Genomic DNA, 24,156 nt, shown 5'->3' with positions numbered 1-24,156 from the left:
TAGTCTGGTTTCAATACGTCTGTCTATGGCTTGTGACGTAATTCCTATTGAGTCTATGTAACAAATGTCTCAGAAGTAGTTTATAATCTCACCGGCATCGATCAATCACTGTGACATAGAGGGAATCATATATTATACTCTATTCATACCATCGAAAGCTAAAATAACACAATAGTTACATGAATAAATGAATGTATAGTTTATAGAAAAAGATTCCCGAGTAGAAATTTTTTCGTCTTCCTAGTCAGGACCGGACCGTGCATGCCTGATCAGGACTAGATAAGGCATGTAACGCAGATGATGTATCTGGACCTGATCAGGACAACCTGATCTGGACCTGATCAGGTTTTCCTGATCTCAGGTCATACCTGATCTGGACCTGATCAGGTTTCCCTGGTCAGGTCCAGATACATCATCTGCGTTACATGCCTTATCTAGTCCTGATCAGGCATGCACGGTCCGGTCCTTGGTTGCTTGATCCAAATCGAGTATGCCCAGTGCGGTCCTTTTACCGCGATGCTCGGCGACGACGAGTCCTGGAAGGCGATGGTCTCCTTTTGCGAGACAGTAATGTCCCAGAAGGAGAACGACGAGCGGATGAGAGAGGGGGCCGCCGACGAGGCCTCCGTCCGCAGGCGACGAACGGGGGTGCGTAGGAGGCGCTACTTAGTGCGTTTCCAGTAACGCCCCTGTGCCCATGTCGGGCCGGGATGGGAACCCGGTCCTGCTAGACATGGCGTCGTCGGGATTGTTCAGAGGTGAGCCGGACAGTCCCATGGAGGAGAAGTCTGGTCTTTTCGCCGAGGCCAGCCTGTCGCTGGAGGGATCCTGTTGCCTGCAGATCCGGGACCCTCCAACTAAAGCGGCTGAAGGCTCCCCCGCAGGGGTTTTGGTCGGTAGTGCACCCCCAAGTACTTAGCCGACATACGGTCTAGGAATGCCTACCCTGGCATCCTGGATATCACCCGTAAATGGGTTATCCTGCGATATCAAAAAAAAAAAAAAGTGCGGTCCTTTTAAATAAAACACGAATGTACAGTCTTGACAAAATTGTTTATTAAAAAACTTGGTTGTCTGCAAAGTTGGTTTACAGACGATAGTTAAACGTGACAACCGTCATAACAAAACATCTCCTCGGATGCATAGGCCGATCAGATAGATGCGGCACAAGCATACATATGATCGTAACGAAGCCGGCGTTAATCGATTTATTAGACGTCACGTCAAAAAAAAAAAGAAATGATATTAACATACTATGTATATTTAAAATAACATATTATATATATTTAACTTCACATAACATAACAATACACTTTATTGTGCACTTAAACAGAAATAAAACTTATTCGATGGAAAAAAAAAACATATTTATTTCCATTTATTTTTTCAAATGTATTATTTATTTTTGTTTTTACTTTAAATATCAATTATTTTTATGTTATAGTTAATAATAATAATGATTGTTATTAAATATTATGAATTAATTTTTCTTTTTGTTTGCTTGGCAAAATATTTTACACAGCAAAAAAAATAGTTGTTTTTATTTATCTTCATTAGATGGTAGTTTTTGATCCTGGATACCCTGTACCCATTCCAATCTTTATTATTATATTAGCATTATTCAATACTGCAGACAATGCTTGATGGAATTTATTATCGAAAAAACTTTTATTTCTTGATACTTTTCGAATCAAAATTTAAATTAATCATGTACGTAATTAAATTAGTAATAGTAAAAAATTATTATTATTAGGTATAAAATAATAACATATAATTAAGAAATTATTAATTAGGTATCAATGATAGTAATTCTGCACTATATAATGATTAACATACTTTTTATAGAAGTGAAAAAGTCGTATCTTTGAAAATTTTATTTTGAAGTTGCTTTAACTGCTACATATGACATCTCTTGATATATAAACACGAGTAATATTTCCCATATTACGGGTAAAAGTATTTTTTCCATCAAGAGAAAAGTATATATGTTTATTCTGGAAAAGAAAATTTATTATAATTATTTGTATGATTAATTAATTATTATGATTAGCATTATATCAAATATGACAATTTCAATATTGTCAGATAGAGCAACTATATTAGATCTTTCATATATTTGTATATAAGAATATAGTTTATTAAAAACTTACCATTTTATTTTATATTTTTGGCCTTTTAATTTTTCATTGAGTTTATCAAAATAATATCTTCCATTGTTGATAGCGGAAATTCTAATTTTTGGACCACTGGATTTCCTTCAGGATCTGTTAATAAACTGAAATCTAACAGCTGAGTACTGTTATTTTTTTATTTCAGATAGGATTTGGGAACGTCAGCAGATATGGCCTTTTAAATTTGCTAATTGTTTTGATAGACTGTTATAATTATGTTTGATACATTCCAGCAAAGAATCTGTTGAAAATAAATTATATAATATTTTTTTTTTTAACTAACACAATGATTTAAATTTCAAAATTGTGACACTGATGTAAATATAAATATTGATAGATAAATATTATCACGATTACAACACTCCACAATTTCAGAATGGAATCTATATTATGATTTTGTAAATAATTATAATAAGTATAGATATCCTAATAAATTAAAAACAATATATATTTTTTTCTTACCAGCTGGTAATATATTCATTTCAGCTTCTGTTTCAGATTTATGATGATGATGAAAAGGGATTATCAGCAATTGTTGCTAATGTACTGTCTTCATGTGCTATTTCCATATGCATATTTATGTCCTTCAAATTCGAGTTGATTTTTCTTATTTTTCTACGTTTAGTTGATGGTGATGATGAAGATGATCAAGGTAGTATGGTGTAGATTATGAACTAATTTTTTAACCAACTATGTAGTTAGTACTGTCATTAATTCGTTTTTTTTAGTTTCATTATTTATTTTCGTAGGTTTACATAACAATGACGGTGGTGATGAAGATATCGAAGACACTATTGATGTAGATGACCATTCGAGACTATGTTTTTAGGCTTGTTTCTTCACAATTTTTTGGTTACATTTTTATGGCTTTTATTTCTTAGGTTCTAGTGGAATGAAAAAATTTGAAATAAAATTTCAGTATTATAACTTAATTGATAGTATAAAAATTAACGATTAAAAATAAATTTATATCAATTAATATATATCCCTTGTAAAAAAAAAACATTAGTAAAAAAACTATTAGAAATTAATCAACAATATTTACATTTTAAATAATAAATATTACCTGCAATTTCAGTGGGTTCATCAGTTAACTCTAAAGCTATTTGGCTAAATATATTATCTATTTTTAATCAATCCTTTGCTAATGCTTTTATTTGAAAGTTTTTTCAAGAGCAGCCGCTTTTGCATTACCAGACTACTCATTATTGGTAGAGAAGAATAGGGGTTCTTTTTAATCTTATTAATTTTTCCTCTGCCTCTTCCATTGTTTCTGATAATATTAATTGTAATTATGAATTACTTTCTTATTATTATGACAATGAAATAGCAATTCTTAAAAATCTATAATTTAAATAATAATTTACCTGCTGTGCCAGTTATTTGAACATAAAACGTTGGCCATGTCAGTCAGACCCTTCACAATGTTTAACTATCGTTTGTAATAATTTACAATACTTAATACTTTTTAACAATGATTCAGGCTATTTACATCCGGTACCACGATATTCAATATATCAATTTCTTTATTGGACGAATCATTTAAAAATAAAACTAATGCATACATAAAAGCCATCTGAAAAAAACAGATTATTGAAATAAAAAATTATTTTAAAAATAGTAAAGAATTGTAATGTATTTTTTCAATGATTTTTACTAACCTTAAATGTTTTACGTAATTAAACATAAAACGAAGCTTTACACACAACACAAATTTTTATCTAGCTAAATTAGTCCACAAGTTCGTATTTTGTACACAATACACACCGAGTAAACGTGTAGAGAGAAGTTTATAGTACACTTTTTTTTTGTTTAACACAATATTAATATGGTTCAGTTTTTGTATTGAACTTATTTAATCTTGATATTATTTATATTAATATGCTAATCGACAAATAACTTTTAAGTTATATAAAAATATAATTATACACTGATATACACTATATTAGATATATTGCACTATATTAGACACAGAGATTAATACACTGAAACACTGATGTGAGTGATGTGCGTCTTAACGAAGAACACTGTTAACAAGATTCGACATGTTGCTTCGTGACGTCACGCGTTGTCGCTTATTATTTCGTTCCTTAATATTTTGTATTTATATTAATATTTTCGTTAATTTTTATTTATTGTATATAATTCAATACAAGATTATATTATGTTATATTCGTTATTATATTCATGTTATTTAATAGAAATTAAAGGCAGTTTTTTTATATATAATATACTCAATTGACTGGAAGTGAAGTGACCTATGAATAACAAATTAACAAACAACTAAAGACTATCAAATTGTGCTTGTAATACAATAAATGAATAAATCGATCATAATTATGATGAAAATAACTTTACGTCATGTAATTATTGTTTCTATAAATTTAATGAAAAACGGAAATAAAAATAGTATCTAATTAAGTCAAAACCTTGGAATTGAATTTCAAATCAAGAGTAAAGAAATATAACTCTGTTCATTGATTTATTTATTTTTTGACGGCTATCTTAAAATTTAACTATGCACGCGTTAGTGAAATTTAATAAAGTCTAAATAACAGATTAGTATATAATTATGTGGCTAGGTCTAAATCTGGCTAATCAGGCAGGGTTTATATCAAGAGTTATGGAGAAAAAATACTTGGAAAATCACATACCTACCTACTTATTTATCTAACAAATTTAGAATACAGAACAAACACACAGTTTTTTTCTGTAATCTGAGTTAACAAATTAGGTACGAAATTGGGTATGCAAATGAAACAAGTAAAATTATTGGTTAAAGTAACAAAACGAGTGATAAACGAATAAATAATTAATATTTTTAATCTAAAAATATTTCATTAAATCGATGGAAATTTCTTCTGATTATTAATTAAAATTGAATTTGGTATTATCTAATCTCTGAAACGGCTGGACAGATTTTGACGGGACTTTCACTGGCAGATAGTTAATGTAACAAGGAGTAACTTAGGCTACTTTTATATGACATGGCCAATTTTTGTATGGGCGTTCGAACTTAGTGTACATCGATGACGTTTGGTGTTATAAACTCGTGATAATAGGCACATTAAAATGTTATAATCATCAAACTCACAGAACTTGTCATTACAATAGACTAAACGTTAACATGTAAGAATATAGGTTATGATTTAAAAAACTAGGCGCTTTCAAACAGTGAACAGTTTCGAATTATTATAGACTACAGTAAACTGATATAGTTAATAATAGGCATATAAAGTAGTTTTTGAGTAAAAATTAATATTTAGGTCATACTTTTCTTAAACGGCCTCAAATTTATGGGGTGAAATGGGGGTGAGGGGGTAAAGGGTGGTGGGGAGGGTGGGTTTTTTACCCCCCCGTAGTGTGCTTTTCGCGTAAACCCCGTGGTTACGAAGATATCGTGTTTGAAGTTTTGAGATTAACTTTACGTGATTCAGAGATATTATCAGATTGATATCAGAGCGGGCCGAGCTAGTAATATAATAAATACTTATAGGTATAAAAATATGATAAATTTAGATATACTTACTTAAATATATAAATATAAGCGGGTGGAAGATTACGAATATAATAGTTATTATTATTTACTCAGCTATATGGTATTTACTAGACTAATAATATTAAACGATTAGATTCATTAAAATTTTTGGTCAAAAATATCTTGAATTGAATTAAATTGTTATTTATTCCATTGTTGACTAATAAATTTTATGCTGGCTGAGTTCAGTTGAAAAAAATTAACACCAGATTAATCTGATTTGATGCAAATACGACTTAAATCATCTTCATCATTTCAGCCGATCACAGATCCACTGCTGGACATAGGCCTCCATAAGTTCACGCCAAAAATGGTGTGAACTCGCGTGTTTTGTCCATAGTCACCACGCTGGGCAGGCAGGTTGGTGACCGCAGGGCTGGCTTTGTCGCACCTAAGACGCTGCTGCCCATCTTTGGCCTGGGTGTTTCAAAGTCAGCGATTAGATGGTTATCCTGCCATCGGTCGGCTTCTTAAGTTCCAAGGTCGTAGTGGAACTGTGTTATCCCTTAGTCGCCTCTTACGACACCCACGGGAAGAGAGGGAGTGGCTATATTCTTTACTACCTAGGCTGTTCTTATTTGATCTAGACCTGGTCCTGATGCAGTATGCCTTACCACACTTAGTTATATTTTACATCAGGCTACCCTCGCCTGGACCGGACCTGGTCCTGATGAAGTATGCCTTACCATACTTGGTTGTATTTTACATCAGGCCATCCTTGTCTGGACAGGACCTGGTCCTGATGAAGTATGCCTTACCATACTTGGTTGTATTTTACATCAGGCCATCCTTGTCTGGACCGGACCTGGTCCTGATCCAGTATGCCTTACCATACTTGATTATATTTTACATCAGGCTATCTTTGTCTGGACCGGACCTGGTCCTGATAGAGCTTGCCGGATCAGGCGTACCTTATTCTATCCTGATCCGGTCCAGATACATGATCTGGTTGAGCCTGACCTTTTTTCTACTCGGGTTGTAAGCCTTTTTATTGTATAACTAGGTCGGCAAACAAGCCTACGGCTCACCTGATTATTGGTGAGCCGTAGGTTTGGCAATAATTATCTTAGACTATAATTTGAATTTGAGCGAAATCTGGCGGGTAGTTTTTGAATTATCTTTAACTAGCATCCCGCCCGGCTTCGCACGGGTATTTAACAAAAATTTCAAAATAATTTTTCTCTCATTTAAAAACAATATATAATATAGCCTATGTCACCCGCGGATAGTGTAGCTTCCCAACAGTGAAAGAATTTTTCGAATCGGTTAATTACTTTTGGGACCTATTCAATGCAAACAAACTAACAATCGCCGTGACGCCGCGTTGGCGCAACGGTCACAGCCATGGATTGTACCTGTTGCGCTGGCGGTGGGTTCGATCCCCGCACATGACAAAACATTAGTATTGGCCATGCAGGTGTTTGCCGTAGTCTGGGTGTTTGTGCAGTCCTTGTGGGTCTCCCCACCGTGTCTCGGAGAGCACGTTAAGCCGTCGGTCCCGGTTATTATCATGACACCTGATAGCGATCGTTACTCATAGTAGGGAATAGAACCGCCAACCCTCATTGGAGCAGCGTGGTGGATTAAGCTCTGATCCTTCAGATGAAGCGTAAACTAACAATCAAATCTTTCCTCTTTATAATATTAGTATAGATAAGGTCTATTGTACTATTCTTGTCGATATAAATTGATGTCCGTTTTTTTCTTTATTTGATAACAAACATAACATGTTAATCTTAATCCCCCCCCCCCCCTTATAACTTAGGGGTATGAAAAATAGATGTTGGCCGATTCTCAGACCTACCCGATATGCACACAAAATTTCGTAAAAATCGGTCCAGCCGTTTCGCAGGAGTACCTTAACTAACATTGTGACACGAGAATTTTATATATAAGATATATGAGATATATATAAGAGAATATGTTTCTGTACTTCGGATTTTCATTTCGAATAAATAAATAAATAAATAAGATAACTCTAAAATGTTGATGATTAATATCCAGCAGCTGAGCGGGCACAGGCCTCTTTCACAATATAGGAGAGTTGGATCTTGATCCAGCACCTAGATGACAAATCACTACATCTATAATCTATAATCTATAATTCATCACGAAATCTCCGAAACTATAACACCTACAAACTTGAAATTTGGCAGGTAGGCTCCTTATAGGACGTAGACATCCGCTAAGGACGGATTTTACGAAACTCAACCCCTAAAGGGGTAAAATGGGGGTTGGAAGTTTGTATGAGAGTCCCATGTTTTTGACGTAAGAGACTTGAAATTTAAAATGTAAGCTCTATAGATAGATGGTGAAAAGGTGTCCAAATAATGTATCTTTAGAAATCAACCCCTTTTTGGGTTAAAACGGGGGATAGTAGGTTGGCTCACTGATCACGAAATCTCCGAAACTATAACAGTTACAAACTTGAAATTTGGCAGAAAGGCTCCTTATAGAGCGTAGACATCCGCTAAGAACGAATTTTACAAAATTCGACCCTTAAGGGGGTAAAAAGGGGGTTGGAAGTTTGTATGAAAGTCCTATGTTTTTGAAGTAAGAGACTTGAAATTTAAAATGTATGCTATATAGATGGTGAGAAGTTGTCCAAATAATGTATCTTTAGAAAATAAATCCCTTTTGGGGTTACAACGGGGGATGGTAGGTTGACTCACTTATCACGAAATCTCCGAAACTATAACACCTACAAGCTTGAAATTTGGCAGGTAGGTTCCTTATAAGGCGTAGACATTTTGTAAGAACTGATTTTACGAAACTCGATCCATAAGGGGATAAAACGGGGGTTGGAAGTTTATATGAAAGTCATATGTTATTAAGGTAAGAGACTTGAAACTTAAAATGTATGCTCTATAGATGGCGAGGAAGTGTCCAAATAATACATCGTAATCTATACATATAAAAGACAAAGGTCACTGATTGACATCACGAGAACTCAAAAACCGCTGGATAGTCCATCCATCCAAGATGGACAAAGATGACATTTCGCAGGGAGGTAGATTATAGTTAGTAGACGTCCGCTAAGAACGGATTTTGCGGTATTCCATCGCTAAGGGGGTTTAATTGGGATTGATAATTTGTATGAAACATATACAGTAGCAACAAGTTCGCCTGATAGGTTATTCATACTGCAGCCTGAAAATAAAACTAAAAATGTGGTGTATAGAGAGGTTTTATAAAAATAACTATTAAATTATACTAAATTGTGCCTTTGAAAAAGTTACTCAGAGTGATAAGCATTTCAATTGACTGAAATAAAAAAATAATTTGCGTTAAGCATCTTAATAGTAATGCATATCTTCATAACCACGCGGACGTAGTCGCGGGCAACAGTTAGTGTATTATAAAACAAAGTTCCCAAAAGCGTATGTGACCGATTCCCTCAAAATCCACTTAACGGATTTTTATGCGGTTTCACAAATGGAGAGAGGGCTTCAAGAGGAAGGTTTACGGAACGGCAAAGCCGATTTTGATGAGAGTTTCACTGGAAGTTTACCGTGAAAACTTTGTGACAAACTGATTTCAACGCGGGCGAAGCCGCGGGCACAGCTAGTAATATATATAAAAGCGAAAGGTCATTCATCACGAAATCTCCGAAACTATAACACCTAGAAACTTGAAATTTGGCAGGTAGGTTCCTTATAGAGCGTAGACATCCGCTAAGAACGGATTTTACGAAACTCGACCCCTAAGGGGGTAAAACGGGGGTTGGAAGTTTGTATGAAAGTTCTATGTTTTTGAAGTAAGATGCTTGATATTTACAATGTATGCTCTATAAATGATAAAAAGGTGTTCAAATAATGTATTTTTAGAAATCAACTCCCTTTTGGGGTTAAAACGGGGGATGGTAGGTTAACCCACTCATCACGAAATCTCCGAAACTATAAACACCTAGAAACTTCAAATTTGGCAGGTAGGTTCCTTATAGAGCGTAGACATCCGCTAAGAACGGATTTTACGAAACTCGACCCCTAAGGGGGTAAAACGGGGGTTGGAAGTTTGTATGAAAGTTCTATGTTTTTGAAGTAAGATGCTTGATATTTAAAATGTATGCTCTATAAATGATGAGAAGGTGTCCAAATAATGTATCTTTAGAAATCAACTCCCTTTTGGGGTTAAAACGGGGGATGGTAGGTTGACCCACTCATCACGAAATCTCCGAAACTATTACACCTAGAAACTTGAAATTTGGCAGGTAGGTTCCTTATAGAGCGTAGACATCCCTAAGAACGGATTTTACGAAACTCGACCCCTAAGGCGGTAAAACAGGGGTTGGAAGTTTGTATGAAAGTTCTATGTTTTTGAAGTAAGATGTTTGATATTTAAAATGTATGCTCCATATATAGTGAGATGGTGTTCAAATAATGTATCTTTAGAAATCAACTCTCTTTTAGGGTTAAAATGGGGGATTGTAGGTTGACTCACTCATCACGAAATCTCCGAAACTATAATAGCCACATACTTGAAGTTTGGCAGGTAGGTTCCTTATAGGGTGTAAACATCTGTTAAGACCGGCTTTTACGAAACTTGACCCTTAAGGGGATAAAACGGGGGTTGGAAGTTTATATGAAAGTCCTATGTTTTTGAGTAAGAGACTTGAAATTTAAAATGTATGCTCTATAGATGGTGAGGAGGTGTCCAAATAATGTATCGTAATCTATATATATAAAAGAGAAAGGTCACTGACTCACTCATCACGAGAACTCAAAAACCGCTGGGACCATCCAGTGGTTTTTAATCCATCCAGGATGGACAAAAATGAAATTTGGTAGGTAGGTAGATTATAGTAAGTAGGCGTCCGCTAAGAACGGATTTTGCGATATTCCACCGCTAAGAGGGTTTAATTGGGGATGATAGTTTGTACAAAACATAAACAGCAGCTATAAATTCGCCTGATAGGTTATTTATACTGCAGCTTGAAAATAAAGCTAAAAATGTGGTGTATAAAGAGGTTTTATAAAAATAACTATTAAATTATACTAAATTGTGCCTTTTAAAAAGTTACTCAGTGTGATAAGCATTTCAAGTGACTGAAATAAAAAAATATTTTGCGTTAAACATCTTAAAAAGTAATGCATATCTTCATAACCACGCGAACGTAGTCGCGGGCAACAGTTAGTGTATTATAAAACAAAGTCCTCAAAAGCGTATGTGGTCGATTCCCTCAAAATCTACTGAACGGCTTTTCATGCGGTTTCACCAATGGAGAGAGGGCTTCAAGAGGAAGGTTTACGGTACGGCTAAGCCGATTTTGATGAGAGTTTCACTGGAAGTTTACCGTGAAAACTTTGTGACAAACTGATTTCAACGCGGGCGAAGCCGCGGGCACAGCTAGTTATAGTATAAAACAAAGTCGCTTCCCGCTATCTCTATGCTTCAAGTATGCTTAGATCTTTAAAACTACCCAACGGATTTTGATGCGGTTTTCTTTAGTAACTAGACTGATTCCAGGGGAAGGTTTTTATGTATAATACATGGACGATATACTAGAGGAACACTGATAGTTTTTGCACCCGTGAGAAGGCGAGGCGGGTCGCTAATTATAAAATATTTTCGAAACGTCACGTATTTTATCATACTCGTATCTATTGCATCTTTATTACACATAGTTATCAAATACATTACTGAGTTTGCGTCACGTTTAAAATGGCGTCGACATCGTATATTAAATTATTTGTAACTCTATACGTGATATGACCTTCCGTGAATCAAGAATAATGCTTCATTTATAAGGACATTAAAGTATTTAATATTATAAGCCGCGGCTGTAGGCGGGCAGGGCGTGCAACGCACTCGTGCGGGGTATGGAGGCGGTATATCTATATAGCGCTACTAATATTATTAAGTTGAAAGACATTTTAAAGGATATACATTAAAAAAATATACTTGCGATTTGTATTAAAGCAACTAATCTAGTCAAAAATACGTCTCAAAATTGATTTGACTAGCTCGTTGGCGCAATTTGTAGTGACCCTGCTTTTTCAACGGAGGGTTGTGGGTTCGATTCCCACCCCGAGTCTGGGTGTAATATAAATATATATTTATATATGTATTATTTATAAGTTTGTTTATCGAAAAAAAATATGTAGCTATATACCAGTCGGCTGTTACCTATAACCACAAGCATTAAGTTGCTTACTGTAGGAACAGACGACCGTGTGTGTATTGTGTAGATATTTATTAATTTATTATTATTTATTATTTAAAATATTATTTTTGAAGTAAAAGCTGGCGAATGCGTGACGAGAGCGTAATGAAAAGTGTGATGGGGCGAGGCGAACGGAAGTTAAGAGGGAGATATAAGTTAGATGCAGCTAAAGAAATTTTACTTAAGTCGTGTAGTCAAACACACTTTTTTCTATTCTAAACTTCGGCTGTCACCTATAAACTAATGTTACTAACATATTTATACAAATAAAAACAACGCGTTCAAACAAAATGAATTCCGCAACCAGCGCTAGAGATAGTATCCAGGGCACGCTGCAGACATTATTGATAAACTCCAAGTAACGAAATCACGTATTATTCGATACTTAGCAAGCGATATTTTTAATACAACTCTTGGATTGAAGCCAAGGGATTCAATAATCTTTATGATTAAAAAGCGCGTTACGTCCCAGATTTGAGTAATATTATTTTTAGATAAAAAATTAACATCAGATAAGTCGGTATGTAAAGAAGTAACCATTTCCGAATGTTTTGCTTTGATTATTTTGTTTTGTTTTTTTTGAACCCAGATTAAAGGGAAGTTAATGCTTATTCCACGTACTTTTTTACATAAACTGTGGACCGATTAGATTAGGTTATAGAGCAATTAATTATCCTATAATCTGAAACAATGGGAGACAATTAGATTTTCATAAAAATATTTTATCAGTATAAAGAAAATTATAGTTTCCTAAACGAAAATATGGAATAACAATTGAAAGTCATACTATTAGGAGTAGCAGAACTGAAGTTCGATCCTCCACGCCCGTCCGCTGCGGATTGGAGTAGGAATAATATCCATATGTTTTTAAAATTATATTGCAGGTACAACATAGAAGCGGCCAGATCTTATCAGTGCTGCATTATTAAAACAAGTTTCACTTTTAAAATTACAACGAAATGATTTTATTTTTGGAATTCATTATTCTTGCGTCAGTGAGAAAGGCTGATGATAAAAAGTTATACTTTAAAAAAAAGTGAATTGCAATCCTTTTAAAAGTTTCTGTCGTTGATCGTATTATTTTTTCTAATAATAAAATACCTACATTTAAACGTATATTCCCCATTATTGTAGAAAACAATGTTAGCTAGTTTATGATTTATACAAAGCGTAATATTGCGAAAGTAGTCCGAGAAGTTAAATCGAGAACATATCTCGACGAGGGTAGTTTTATAATCTACCACATAGATTTTTTGTATCCTAATTACATACATTAATAAAATAAATGTTACCGACAACAGTCATATTGACATGACCGCAATAATTTTATTTACCCGACGACAATGAAATTATCATAAATTTGAATAATTCTTATGTAAAAAACGTATTTTTATGATAAATGAGATAAAAAGTTAAGGTTGAAGTTAAGTGTACATATTATAGTGCTAAAATGCCACGGAAAAAAGCGCAGGTGACACACAAAAGGAAGGAGGAGGATATCTATTCGGTGTGGTATTTCCTTTAAATTCAAATCAAAAATTTTGTGTCGTTTTGTCTTAAAGCAGATCAGTCTTTTTCATGTAGTCGTATAGTATTTACGTATTTTCGCGTTAGGCCCCTTTCTCCTCGTTGGACAAGGATCGGAGTGGAGTCTCTGCAGGTTGGCAGATATGTTCCCTACTATGAGTAACGATCACTATCATGTGTCTATGATAACAAGCTGGACCGACTGGTTAACGTGTTCTACGAGGCACGGTGGACAGACCCACAAAGACAGACAACCAGACCGGAAATATTTGTACAAATACCCATCCCGAGCGGGATTAGAACCAGCAGTCGCCGGTGTGTACACGCGGTGCACGCACTTAGAAACGTAGGTTTTTTGTTATTGATTTTAACTTAAATACAGCTTATACCTATATTATTTTCAAAAGAGTTTCTTTCCGATTCTTCTCTGCAGAATCTATAAGTTTTAATAATTTTTACATATTGTGCATTCTTATAGACGGTATTACGATAAAAATAAAAATAATGTCATTAAAAATTGAAGAGGGTAGTCGTAGATTTTTTTTTTTTTTTGTATTTCAACATTAGCTCGAGTGCAACAAATACTTATTGTTTAACATTATTTTCTTTATATTATAAATGTTTATTTACTGTTAGTTTATAGATGACTTTACATATTACATTACAAATATAACAATATTATAAAATGGCTGCTTGGACAAACATTGCAGCGGTAAGAATGAGTTCATTCAAATTATAATTTTTATTCCTTTATAAAGTTTACTAGCGAGTTCACATAGATACAAATAATTTATCAAAAATCTACAATTCTACATACTTACATTTAACTATGCTAATAAGTTAAAGTCAATACTATATTGACCAATATAATAAAATATAGTTAAAATGATTTTCTGACACGAAATTATTGGATATTTATTTAGGAAATTTAACAATATTTAAATTATTATTTTATTTTATTTTTGAATTCAAAGAAATATGTTAATTTTTACAGCTATGATTTGTTGGTTTTTAATTAGTTTTCTATCTCTTTCAGATATGGGGCGACCTCAGGGAAGGCATCGAGCAAGTATACACGAGACAGCTTATGGTTAAGCAAAGATACATGGACTTATATACGTATCCTTTATAAATAAATAAAATTAAAAAGCCTTTTATTTCATTATTTCAAAAAAAGTAAAGAAAAGTTTGTAATAAAAAATATGCATGCCCCTCAAGTTGTGAAGATGATGGCCTCCATTATAAATATAACCAAGAAAATCTCAAATTAAATCCAGGTAAAAATGTGTCTGATAGTTTATCAGTAACTTTTGTGTAAGAAACTGATTGCATAAAAATATCACATAGATAAAATTTACATTGATAGTGAAACAAATAAAATGTTACGCGACTTTATATGTTATATGTGAGATAACAAAGCAAATTAAGAAATTTATATTGTTTTCTAATATTTACGCTAATTTCACTCATTATAATGAGACAACTTTTTCAGATCTTATCGCGGCTTATTCAGTTTTTTAAATGTTTAATTATTAAATTTATCTTTATTTATAAACTAGCTGTGCCCGCGACTTCGTCCGCGTGGAATTTAACAAAATTCGTCCGCGTCGAATTTAACAAAAAAGTTCAGTTCGCAGAGTTATAAAATAAATTTCTAAAATAATTTAGCCTAGGCTACTCCTTATTACATCAGCTATCTGCAAGTCAAAGTCTCGTGAAAATCGGTCCAGCCGTTTCAGAGAGTAGCCAGAACAAACAGAAAGTAAAAATTGTAAAAATGTGATGTTGTATATGCACCGTGTATACATGTGTACCGTACCGTGTACACCGTGTGTACAACCATACTATATGCATTTTGTAAAAGCGGTTATTTTAAAATTACAAACACACTCCAATTTTATTTATTTGTATAGACTATCTGCCCGAACAGACTTCGTTCTGTCAAAATTTAATAGTAAGTTTTTTTTAACCTACTTCCAAAAAAGGAGGAGGTTCTCAATTCGACTGTATTTTTATTTTTTTTTATGTATGTTACATCAGAACTTTTAACCGTGTGGACCGATTTTGACAAAAAAAAATTTAATCGAAGGGTGGTGTGTGTCAATTGGTCCCATTTAAATTTATTTGAGTTCTAACAACTACTTTTCGAGTTATATCTAATAATGCGTTTTTACTTGACGCTTTTTTCGTCGACCTACGTTGTATTATACCGCATAACTTTCTACTGGATGTACCGATTTTGATAATTCTTTTTTTGTTGGAAATTAGATATTCCTAGTTTGTACCATGATAAGGAAACCAGGATCTGATGATGGTATCCTAGAGAAATCGAGGGAAACTCTCGAAAATCCGCAATAACTTTTTACTGGGTGTATCGATTTTGATAACTTTTAATCTAATCGAAAGCTGATGTTTATCATGTGGTCATATATAAATTTTATCGAGATCTGATAACTAATTTTTGAGTAATCTCTGATAACGCGTACTTGACTATTTTTTCGTCAATCTACGTTGTATTACTCTTCGATGTAATTGAAGTCGGTTTTTTTTCGTTTGCGAGCAAACACAATTATATTTATATAGAAGAAGATATTTATGAATCTTAATTTTTTTTTTTTGTTGTCGATTTATTACTGATGCGTTAACACTTTCGAGGTTATACTTATTTTGTCGTAAAAATGATAATGGTTAAAGCGTTCGAATAGAACCTAATCAATCTGTAAGATCGATAACGTTTCATAAATGTACACCGCATAATATTTTTTTCCAAATTTATTTATTTATTTATTTATTTATTTATTTATTTATTAAGAAAACCAACAGCGTTTCAGTTAATACATGCTATAACTAAATTACAAAAAAAATAAGGCCAATAACAGGTTTCCCTTTATAATATTTACAAGCATAGTTACATTGTTGCATCTGGACCGATGGGATGGCGCGCTTACAATAGTCACAGTTATGGATCAATTTTTTTTTTATTATTGTTCAATAAATTTATACGAGTATTATATATAAAGTACAGCGTGTTTGTCGATGTTTCAATGTATAGGTATATATGTATAATATATAATAATGTTTTCTATAATATATTAAAAAGTTATTTTAATATCATTATATTTACTATAATCATTAGATAATAAAAAATTGTAAATTGATTGACAAATTTGTAAATAATTATGTTTCTAAAGTCTGAAGAACAGGGTGTTAAGTTTCTTGTCTGCCATCGCAAAGGGAGGACTTTCCGACCAGACGGGTGTTGTGTCTGGTGTACTACCGCCCCCAACCGTTCTTGTCGGGTTCTTGTACATATACTCAATCGCTCTGATAACTTTGATATCGCGATGTAGGATACGCGAATCTTAGTTCGTAGTTCATATGTCGCGCGATAGATGTCGCCACAACACTCCTCTCTGATTATATTACCATCCAGTTTGAGGGTGTGAAGAATCACGTCGGGGTCACCAGTTTGTGGTGTGTGGTGGAATAGGGTGTTTGTTCGTCATCCGCCATCGCAAAAGGAGGATCCTCCGACCAGACGGGTGTTGTGTCGGGTTCTTGTATATATTTTAATCGCTCTGATAACTTTGATATCGCGATGTAGTATACGTCAGTGTTTCTCTAGTTTGTCTGTCACGGGATAGATGTTGCCACACATGTGTCAAAAAAAATGCAACAATTTTAATATGTAAACGATTAGACACGATTAGGCAAATATACACGATTTTGACAATAAATAATGGGACTATGTCGATGTCGGTGTTTTAGTCGACAACTCGCACCACTACACCATAACAAGAAAATTACATCATCTTTTTTAAGATGGCTTTCAATGGTAAAATTCAATAAATCTATACTAATATTATAAAGAGGTAAAGTTTCTAACTTGTTTGTAGGGGCTAATCTTCGTAAATACTAATCCGATCATGAAAATTCTTTCACTAACAGAAAGCTACACTATTCGGGAATGATATAGGTTATTTCATGGTTATTGAACAAAAAAATCAGTGAAAAAAAAAATAGTATATGTAAATCAAGTCGGAGAAATGTGAGCAAGATGAAAACTTTACTATATATATATATATATATATATATATATATATATATATATTACTTTACTATATATATATACGAGTACGGCTAGTAAAAAATATCTTATAACATTCACACACACACGGTCGTCTGCTCCTATGGTAAGCAACTTAATGCTTGTGTTACAGGTAACAACCGACTGGTATAACTATTTTTTATAAACATACATAGAAATATATATATATAACAAAACAAATATTACACCCAGACTCAGGCGGGAATCAAACCCGCGGAACAGAAAGCAAAGCAAGAATTACATACAATATAAATATAAAATTATCGTAAGACATAATGAGGAGGAATATCAAGTATTTTTCCAATCCACTAAACAAACGTCTCTCACGATTTTACCCGCATGTCAATAACCGTATTAATATTACCCCCGTTAATGTTACCCCTATTATTTGTACTGCAGTGCTTGTTTTCGGCTTGACTATATTATACTTTTTTTTTATTGATTCAGCCTGTAACATCTCACAGCTGGGTATAGGCCTCTTTTTCTATATAAAAGAAGGGTCGGATCAATTGTTACCTAAATAATTACATTCTATAAATTAAGTATAGTACCTGGGTGACCGAGCCTAGCTCGGTATTTTTAGTAAATCGTGTTTTTTGGAATTCATGTTTAAATTCGAATTACATATTTATAAAATATGAATAATATTTTTTTTTAAAATAACGAGTGCAATGAAAAAAAAGGAAAAAAATAATTGATCAGAGACATTGGGATTTGAACCATGATCTCCTCGGTTGATCCCGACCGGCCGATTTCCCACCGAGCTATTACAACTTTAATGACAGTTGCGAAATTTACCTTCGTATTCTAACGATATTGTAGCTATTTTTTCACTCCCTAAAAACAGGGATAAAACGTCATTTTCTAAAAATGAATCCTAGTTAGATGGATTTATCTCCCCCGAAACCTCCTATATACTAAATTTTATGGAAATCGTTGGAGCCGTTTCCGAGATTCAGATTATATATATATATACAAGAATTGCTCGTTTAATAGTATAAGATTATAGTCCGGGAGCCAGTGACAGATTTTCATGACCATTTCCACCCAATAGAAACTTCGTAAAATGCATCTGCGATTAATATTATAAATATTCGCGACCGTCAGCTGCGAGTCCGTGAGTAGGGCGGGCTGTATCATAATATAAATATCTAATGCATTTTACGTAATTTCGATTAGGAGGAAATAATTTTACCAAATTTGCACCTGGCTCCTGGACCATAATCGAGACTATAAAACTACAAAATTATAGAATTAAATGTTTAGACAAATTGCACATTAGTTCAGTTTGTTTAAGCCACTCATCCGTAAAACTGATTTTTGATTAAAACGTAACAATATTTTTAGTCGTCGTTACTAAGTATTAAAATTAAAACTATCTTTAAAAGTAATTTGAATTGTATAGAATATAAAATGTTAAATCAAAATTTGTGTGTAATTTGCTGATCTGGCGAGTTCCGTGCCGCCATCTTTATCCGCAATTATACGAATTTTTCATTTAACTTTCTTTCGGAATTCGTGTGCACGTTCATACATTTCGGCAATTCATTTTTATTTACATAGATTTCCTTAGCACAAACACAGGCATGTATATAACTACTGTACGTCAGTTCACCAGCAGAGTTCTAGTTCGAGCGGTTCCAGTCGAACAAGTGGCAATAGCAATAGTAGCAGAAATAGCTATGGTGGTAAGAAAACGGTAAGTACGAAAAAGACGTGGAAAATTAATTGTTATCTTGCTGATTCGACAGACTCTTGTTGTCCTGTTTCGATCTGTCAAACACGTGTAGTTGTAATTTTTGTAACTTTATTTTGATATACCAATTTTGATAAATTTTTACAAAAAAAAAAACTTAAAAAATTGTTCTAGTCGTTTTTGAGTTTTGCGTTTAGCGACAAATTTAGCTTTTTTTTCATAATATAATGTAATAAACAAATGAAAGAAGAACTTCGTGCTAACCAGCAGCTTCCTGATTTTGAATCCTTTGTCGACGGTCCAAAGACACAACAATCACAAACGCCCAGTACAGTAAAAAACATCTGTATAAGCCTATACCAATATTTATCATATGCGGGTATCGAACACGCTATGACCAGCTCATCAGCCAGTTGCTAACATTGTGCCAACGCATCCTCAAGATTTTGACATTAATAAATAAAAAAACATCAACGGTACCCAGTAGGATTTTATCGTGTGTCAAGTGTCTGGAAATACATAAACACTACATATTAATAAAACCGTCGTAAACATCTGTATTACCCATACAGTAAATGTAAATTGTGAAACGTGAATACTTGTGTCTATAATGTACTATGAATCAATTTTTCTTGCGCACCCGTTTCTATCAATTGTGAAATTTTTATATTGTAATGATGACACTATGATGTGTTCTTATGTAATTCCCAAACTGTATCTGATATTAAGTGATTATTGCTGGGCTATTGTGTTATCTAATGCAATCATATCTTTCACTAAGTGCAACGGTGATTTTTGCATGTGGTGTTAGCCTATAAGTGGTTGTTGCACTTGTGCTATGTATTAATTATATTTAAATGTTAAATGTCCGTGAATCAGTGTAAACAACTGTTGGCTAACCTAATAAATAAAATAGTAATAGGTGCCATGGGCGGGTATTAAATCCGTGATCTCTAGCGCCAACGCATCATCAAGATATTGGTATTAATTAAAGTCAAAATCCGATATACGAAATATGAATCGCTATTAATTATGAAACTTTTACTTACCATCGCTATAACAATTTCAAAGAATTGGAGGTAAAGTTGGTACGTTCATTAAGAGTTTGGTTTTCGATTTGAAAACGTCTACAATTACCCAAAACAATTATTTACTACAAAATACTAAACTTTGAATATTATAACTTTTTGGAAGCGTAATATAATCTAGTTTCTTAGTTGAATTTTTGTTATCAACTGTAAATGAGATAATTGTTTGTAGTTAATATTTCTTTATTGAACTGTTTTATGTAATTGTAATGTTTCAGCGTCCATTTTGGGTGATGATTTGATAAATAAAATTAATATCTTCGTAGGGGCCGTTGAATGTAAGGCCTTTATTTATTTATACGCTTCAGCCTGTAATATCCCACTACTGGGCATAGGCCTCTTTCCCCATGTAGGAGAAGGATCAGAGCTTAATCCACCACGCTGCTCCAATGCGGGTTGGCGGATATATTCCCTACTACGAGTAACAATCGCTATCAGGTGTCTATGATAACAAATATTTATTTATATTTTTATAAATTAATTGTTTATTTTTTTATTAATTTAGATTTATTCTCTTATTATCATTTAAATAAAGAATCCTTAAAAATAATACCAAAAACAAGAGTGACGGTAACCTCGGAAGTAAATAGTTTTTTTTTTTACATTTCAGAGTGGACAAGTCCAAGGCGGCGCTCAACTTGTCGGTCTTGAGTTGTACAAGAGGCTACGCGATTTCCTCATATTCTATCTTATTAATTTACTCGAGGTGAGTAATAAATGTTTTATTAATAAACAAAAACTTCTTGCAAAATAATAACTTCTCTCAAGAATCTTGTGTCCCTGTGGAGTGTAAGGTCCTGGACGGGATCGGGTGTTTCAGGCGTCTATCGGCTACGGTAATCGCTTACCATCAGGTGGGCTGTATATTTTTTTGCCACCCTAGTCATACAATATAATATAATGTCTTAATTTATAATTATTCTTGTATATTATGGTAAACAGTAAAACTATAATTGCGTTGCTTTGAAAAGAGAAACAACACTTAAAGCTATTATTTAACTTAATTATTATAACTATTATTTAAATATTTATAATTACAATATAATTCTCACAATCCTTTCATATGAAAAAAACAGCTCCATAACAACCAATTCACAGATCAAATATCCATCAAAGAACAATTGCAAATTATACTAATAACTTGAATGAAGTGTCACGCACTCCCCCCCCCCCCACCCCACCCCACCTATTTTTTTCTAAATTACAAAATATTAGTGTCATACTCTACTACTGGAATAAGTTTTGTAATATGGAAGAGATTTGATTTTGCCTTTTTTGTGACCCGTGTTTACATTTTGAATTAAATTGGATATTTTGTTTACAATTTTTATAAGGACCTATTCTCAATTCATCTAGTTTTTTTCGGTTTAATTCGTTTTCAACGTATACATAATTTTACATATACGTAAAAACTAGCTAACACGGCAAACATTGTTCTGTCATACGGGTCAAGACAACATTATCACGTAGGGTTAGAAATAGCCTACGACCTATTTATTCTCACACCTACCAAATATAGCGCGATATGGTGGCTTTGAACATAAACCACAATAGCTGGGAAAAATTAGCCGAGAACAGAGACCAATGGCGTAAGAGCGTGAAGGATGGTCAAAACCATAATGATGAAGCCTGGTTTTGAATCAAACAGGAAAAACAAAAAACATCAAAACAGCGACAATAACGACACTTTTGTCCAAACTCCAGCTCGTACCCCGTAACCCGTTCGTTCGCAGCGGTCAAATTTTGATATGATATTCAAAAATGTTTAGAATTCCTAATGTGTGGGTAACACAAAAATAAAAATCGTACATATTAAAAATAGCATGGTGTCGTCTCCTGTCAAAGATTTTCATTGTAATATGAAACTTTGAATAGTTACGGGTTTCAGAAAAGAGCTCACTATAGACGGCGCCACGGTTCGCTTAAACTGAATATAAAAATCATCATATCAAAAATTTCGATCTAGCGGGTACATCATTCCATAGCTTAAAATCGTACATAGTAATGACACTAGCGCATCTTCTCCCCTTCATCATCTTCCCTGTTCGCTTTGTGGTAGTCTGCCGCTCCCGTATCGGCTTGTACAGCCATCAGAAAAAATGCTCTTCAGGCACTGCTTAAATCGTCTGGAACCAAATTAATCTACTCTAAAAAAAAAAAAACGTGTGCTCTAGACCACACGACTGAAGTAAAATTTTCTTTAGCTCCTACAGTAATATACGAAACGTAACTCTCTCTCTTTCTTTCTTCACTAACTTATATCTCCCTCTCAACTTCCGTTCGCCTCACCTGATCACACTTTTCGTAACGCTCTCGCTCTCGTCACGCATTCACCAGCTTTCTTCCCAAGTCGAGAATGCGTAAAAGAGTTTTACTTTAAAAATCTATAAAAGTCGATCGAGCCGTTAACTTCGGTAACAAACATCTCGACATCTCGGAGTCTAATACAGAACGAAAACGAAAGTTTGACGCGGCACCCTCTGAGGATGGCAGCACTGTCGCGCAATTCTGTAAAGTTCTGACATAAGAAAATTTTTGTGAAAATGATTAAAACGAAGATTGCATTAACGACGTAGTTTCTTTGATCTATTATCCCACTGTTTAGCCGACATGATGTCTAGCGATAGTTTTTTTTTTTTTTAAATTATATATACAACATTACCGAGCTATTAGTTACCCATGCCATTTTAATACATGAAATATTTGTAACTATCCCTATAGTTACACGTGCGTACATTTTTTTTTTAACAATACGGTAACTTCAGATCAGCAGTTCTAAAACCATCTGGAACTGCTAGGATGGTCCGACACTGACAGCTTTTGTTGTTATAATGATAGTAAATATGTAACGAATATATCAAATATAATAAATATACTAAATTACTATATATACATTACACATATATGTTGTAACTGCTTTATTTTTACACTATTTTGTTTTTTATCCTATTTTATTTATTTACTCCATCATCAACTAAACTACTACTGACTACGCTATACTAATAATAATAATAATAATAAATTCTTTATTTCAAATAAACATTAACAGATTTCTTAAGTGTACAGATATTTGAAAATTGTGCATTACAGTTAACATATATTTATAAATTAGATTAAGGTAATACGATAATAGTACATTTATTACATTGCTATTTATCATGGGGACATAACAATAGTCAATGACAAAAAAAAAAACTATACAACAAGTCAATAAATAATTTACAACAGTGAGTAATGTCTTGCGATAGAATAACGCTGTCTTTGACATATACTAGATAAATTTTGCTTTCCCCACAGCATGGGGTAGATCTAATGGGTGAAGATGTACTGGGCTTCTACACGACACAATGGGAAGAGTACCAGTTCTCATCGAGGGTGCTCAACGGAGTGTGCTCATACCTGAACAGGCATTGGGTTAAACGTGAGTGCGAAGAGGGTAGGAAGGTCAGTTGATAGTTATAAGCTTTTAAAGTCACATTTAATTCGTATATATGGAACTAACTTTTAGTTGTAGTTAGATAAAAATAATTGTTTGTTATTTTACTTAAATTACATTGAAAATTAATACAACGTGGGTAGATGAAAAAATAGTCAAGTAAATACTCATTATCGATCAAATTTAAATGGGAGCACACGACAAGCTCAAGCTTTCGATTCAAAATCAAAATAGCTTCATTTTACAAATTAATATTGTAATTTTTTTTTAAGTGAAGCTACCACCAATTTGAAATGTAAATAAATTTATATATTTATACTAGCTGTCCTACCCGGAAAATAGCTACCATATTTGATTGGATACATACCGATAGCAGCGCCACCTACCGGGTCCAATTGAGATAAAAAGTACCCTATCGCCCAAGTTGGA

General features: G+C 33.5%; 1 protein-coding gene and 1 long non-coding RNA gene across 2 annotated transcripts in view; one reads left to right on the top strand and one right to left on the bottom strand.

Annotated features, from left to right (window-relative positions):
* LOC123668004 (cullin-1) overlaps positions 1-24,156 on the top strand; it is a 51,556-nt gene that overhangs the window by 11,097 nt on the left and 16,303 nt on the right. The window contains exons 2-5 of the mRNA XM_045601825.1: positions 14,436-14,518; positions 19,092-19,206; positions 20,902-20,997; positions 23,589-23,735. Of these exons, the coding sequence (XP_045457781.1) occupies positions 14,436-14,518; positions 19,092-19,206; positions 20,902-20,997; positions 23,589-23,735 (441 nt within the window). The remainder of the gene's footprint in view (positions 1-14,435; positions 14,519-19,091; positions 19,207-20,901; positions 20,998-23,588; positions 23,736-24,156) is intronic.
* On the bottom strand, positions 2,659-3,988 carry LOC123668005. Its single transcript, XR_006745504.1, has 4 exons — positions 3,833-3,988; positions 3,539-3,747; positions 3,238-3,444; positions 2,659-3,055 (listed from the first exon to the last, which is right to left on the bottom strand). It is a non-coding gene; the product is annotated as an uncharacterized LOC123668005 (long non-coding RNA).

The sequence above is a fragment of the Melitaea cinxia genome, chromosome 29 (genome assembly GCF_905220565.1).
Source record: "Melitaea cinxia chromosome 29, ilMelCinx1.1, whole genome shotgun sequence".
NCBI lineage: Eukaryota > Metazoa > Arthropoda > Insecta > Lepidoptera > Nymphalidae > Melitaea > Melitaea cinxia.
Note: the sequence above shows the minus strand (reverse complement) of the source record. Positions and strands in the feature narration are given on the sequence as shown.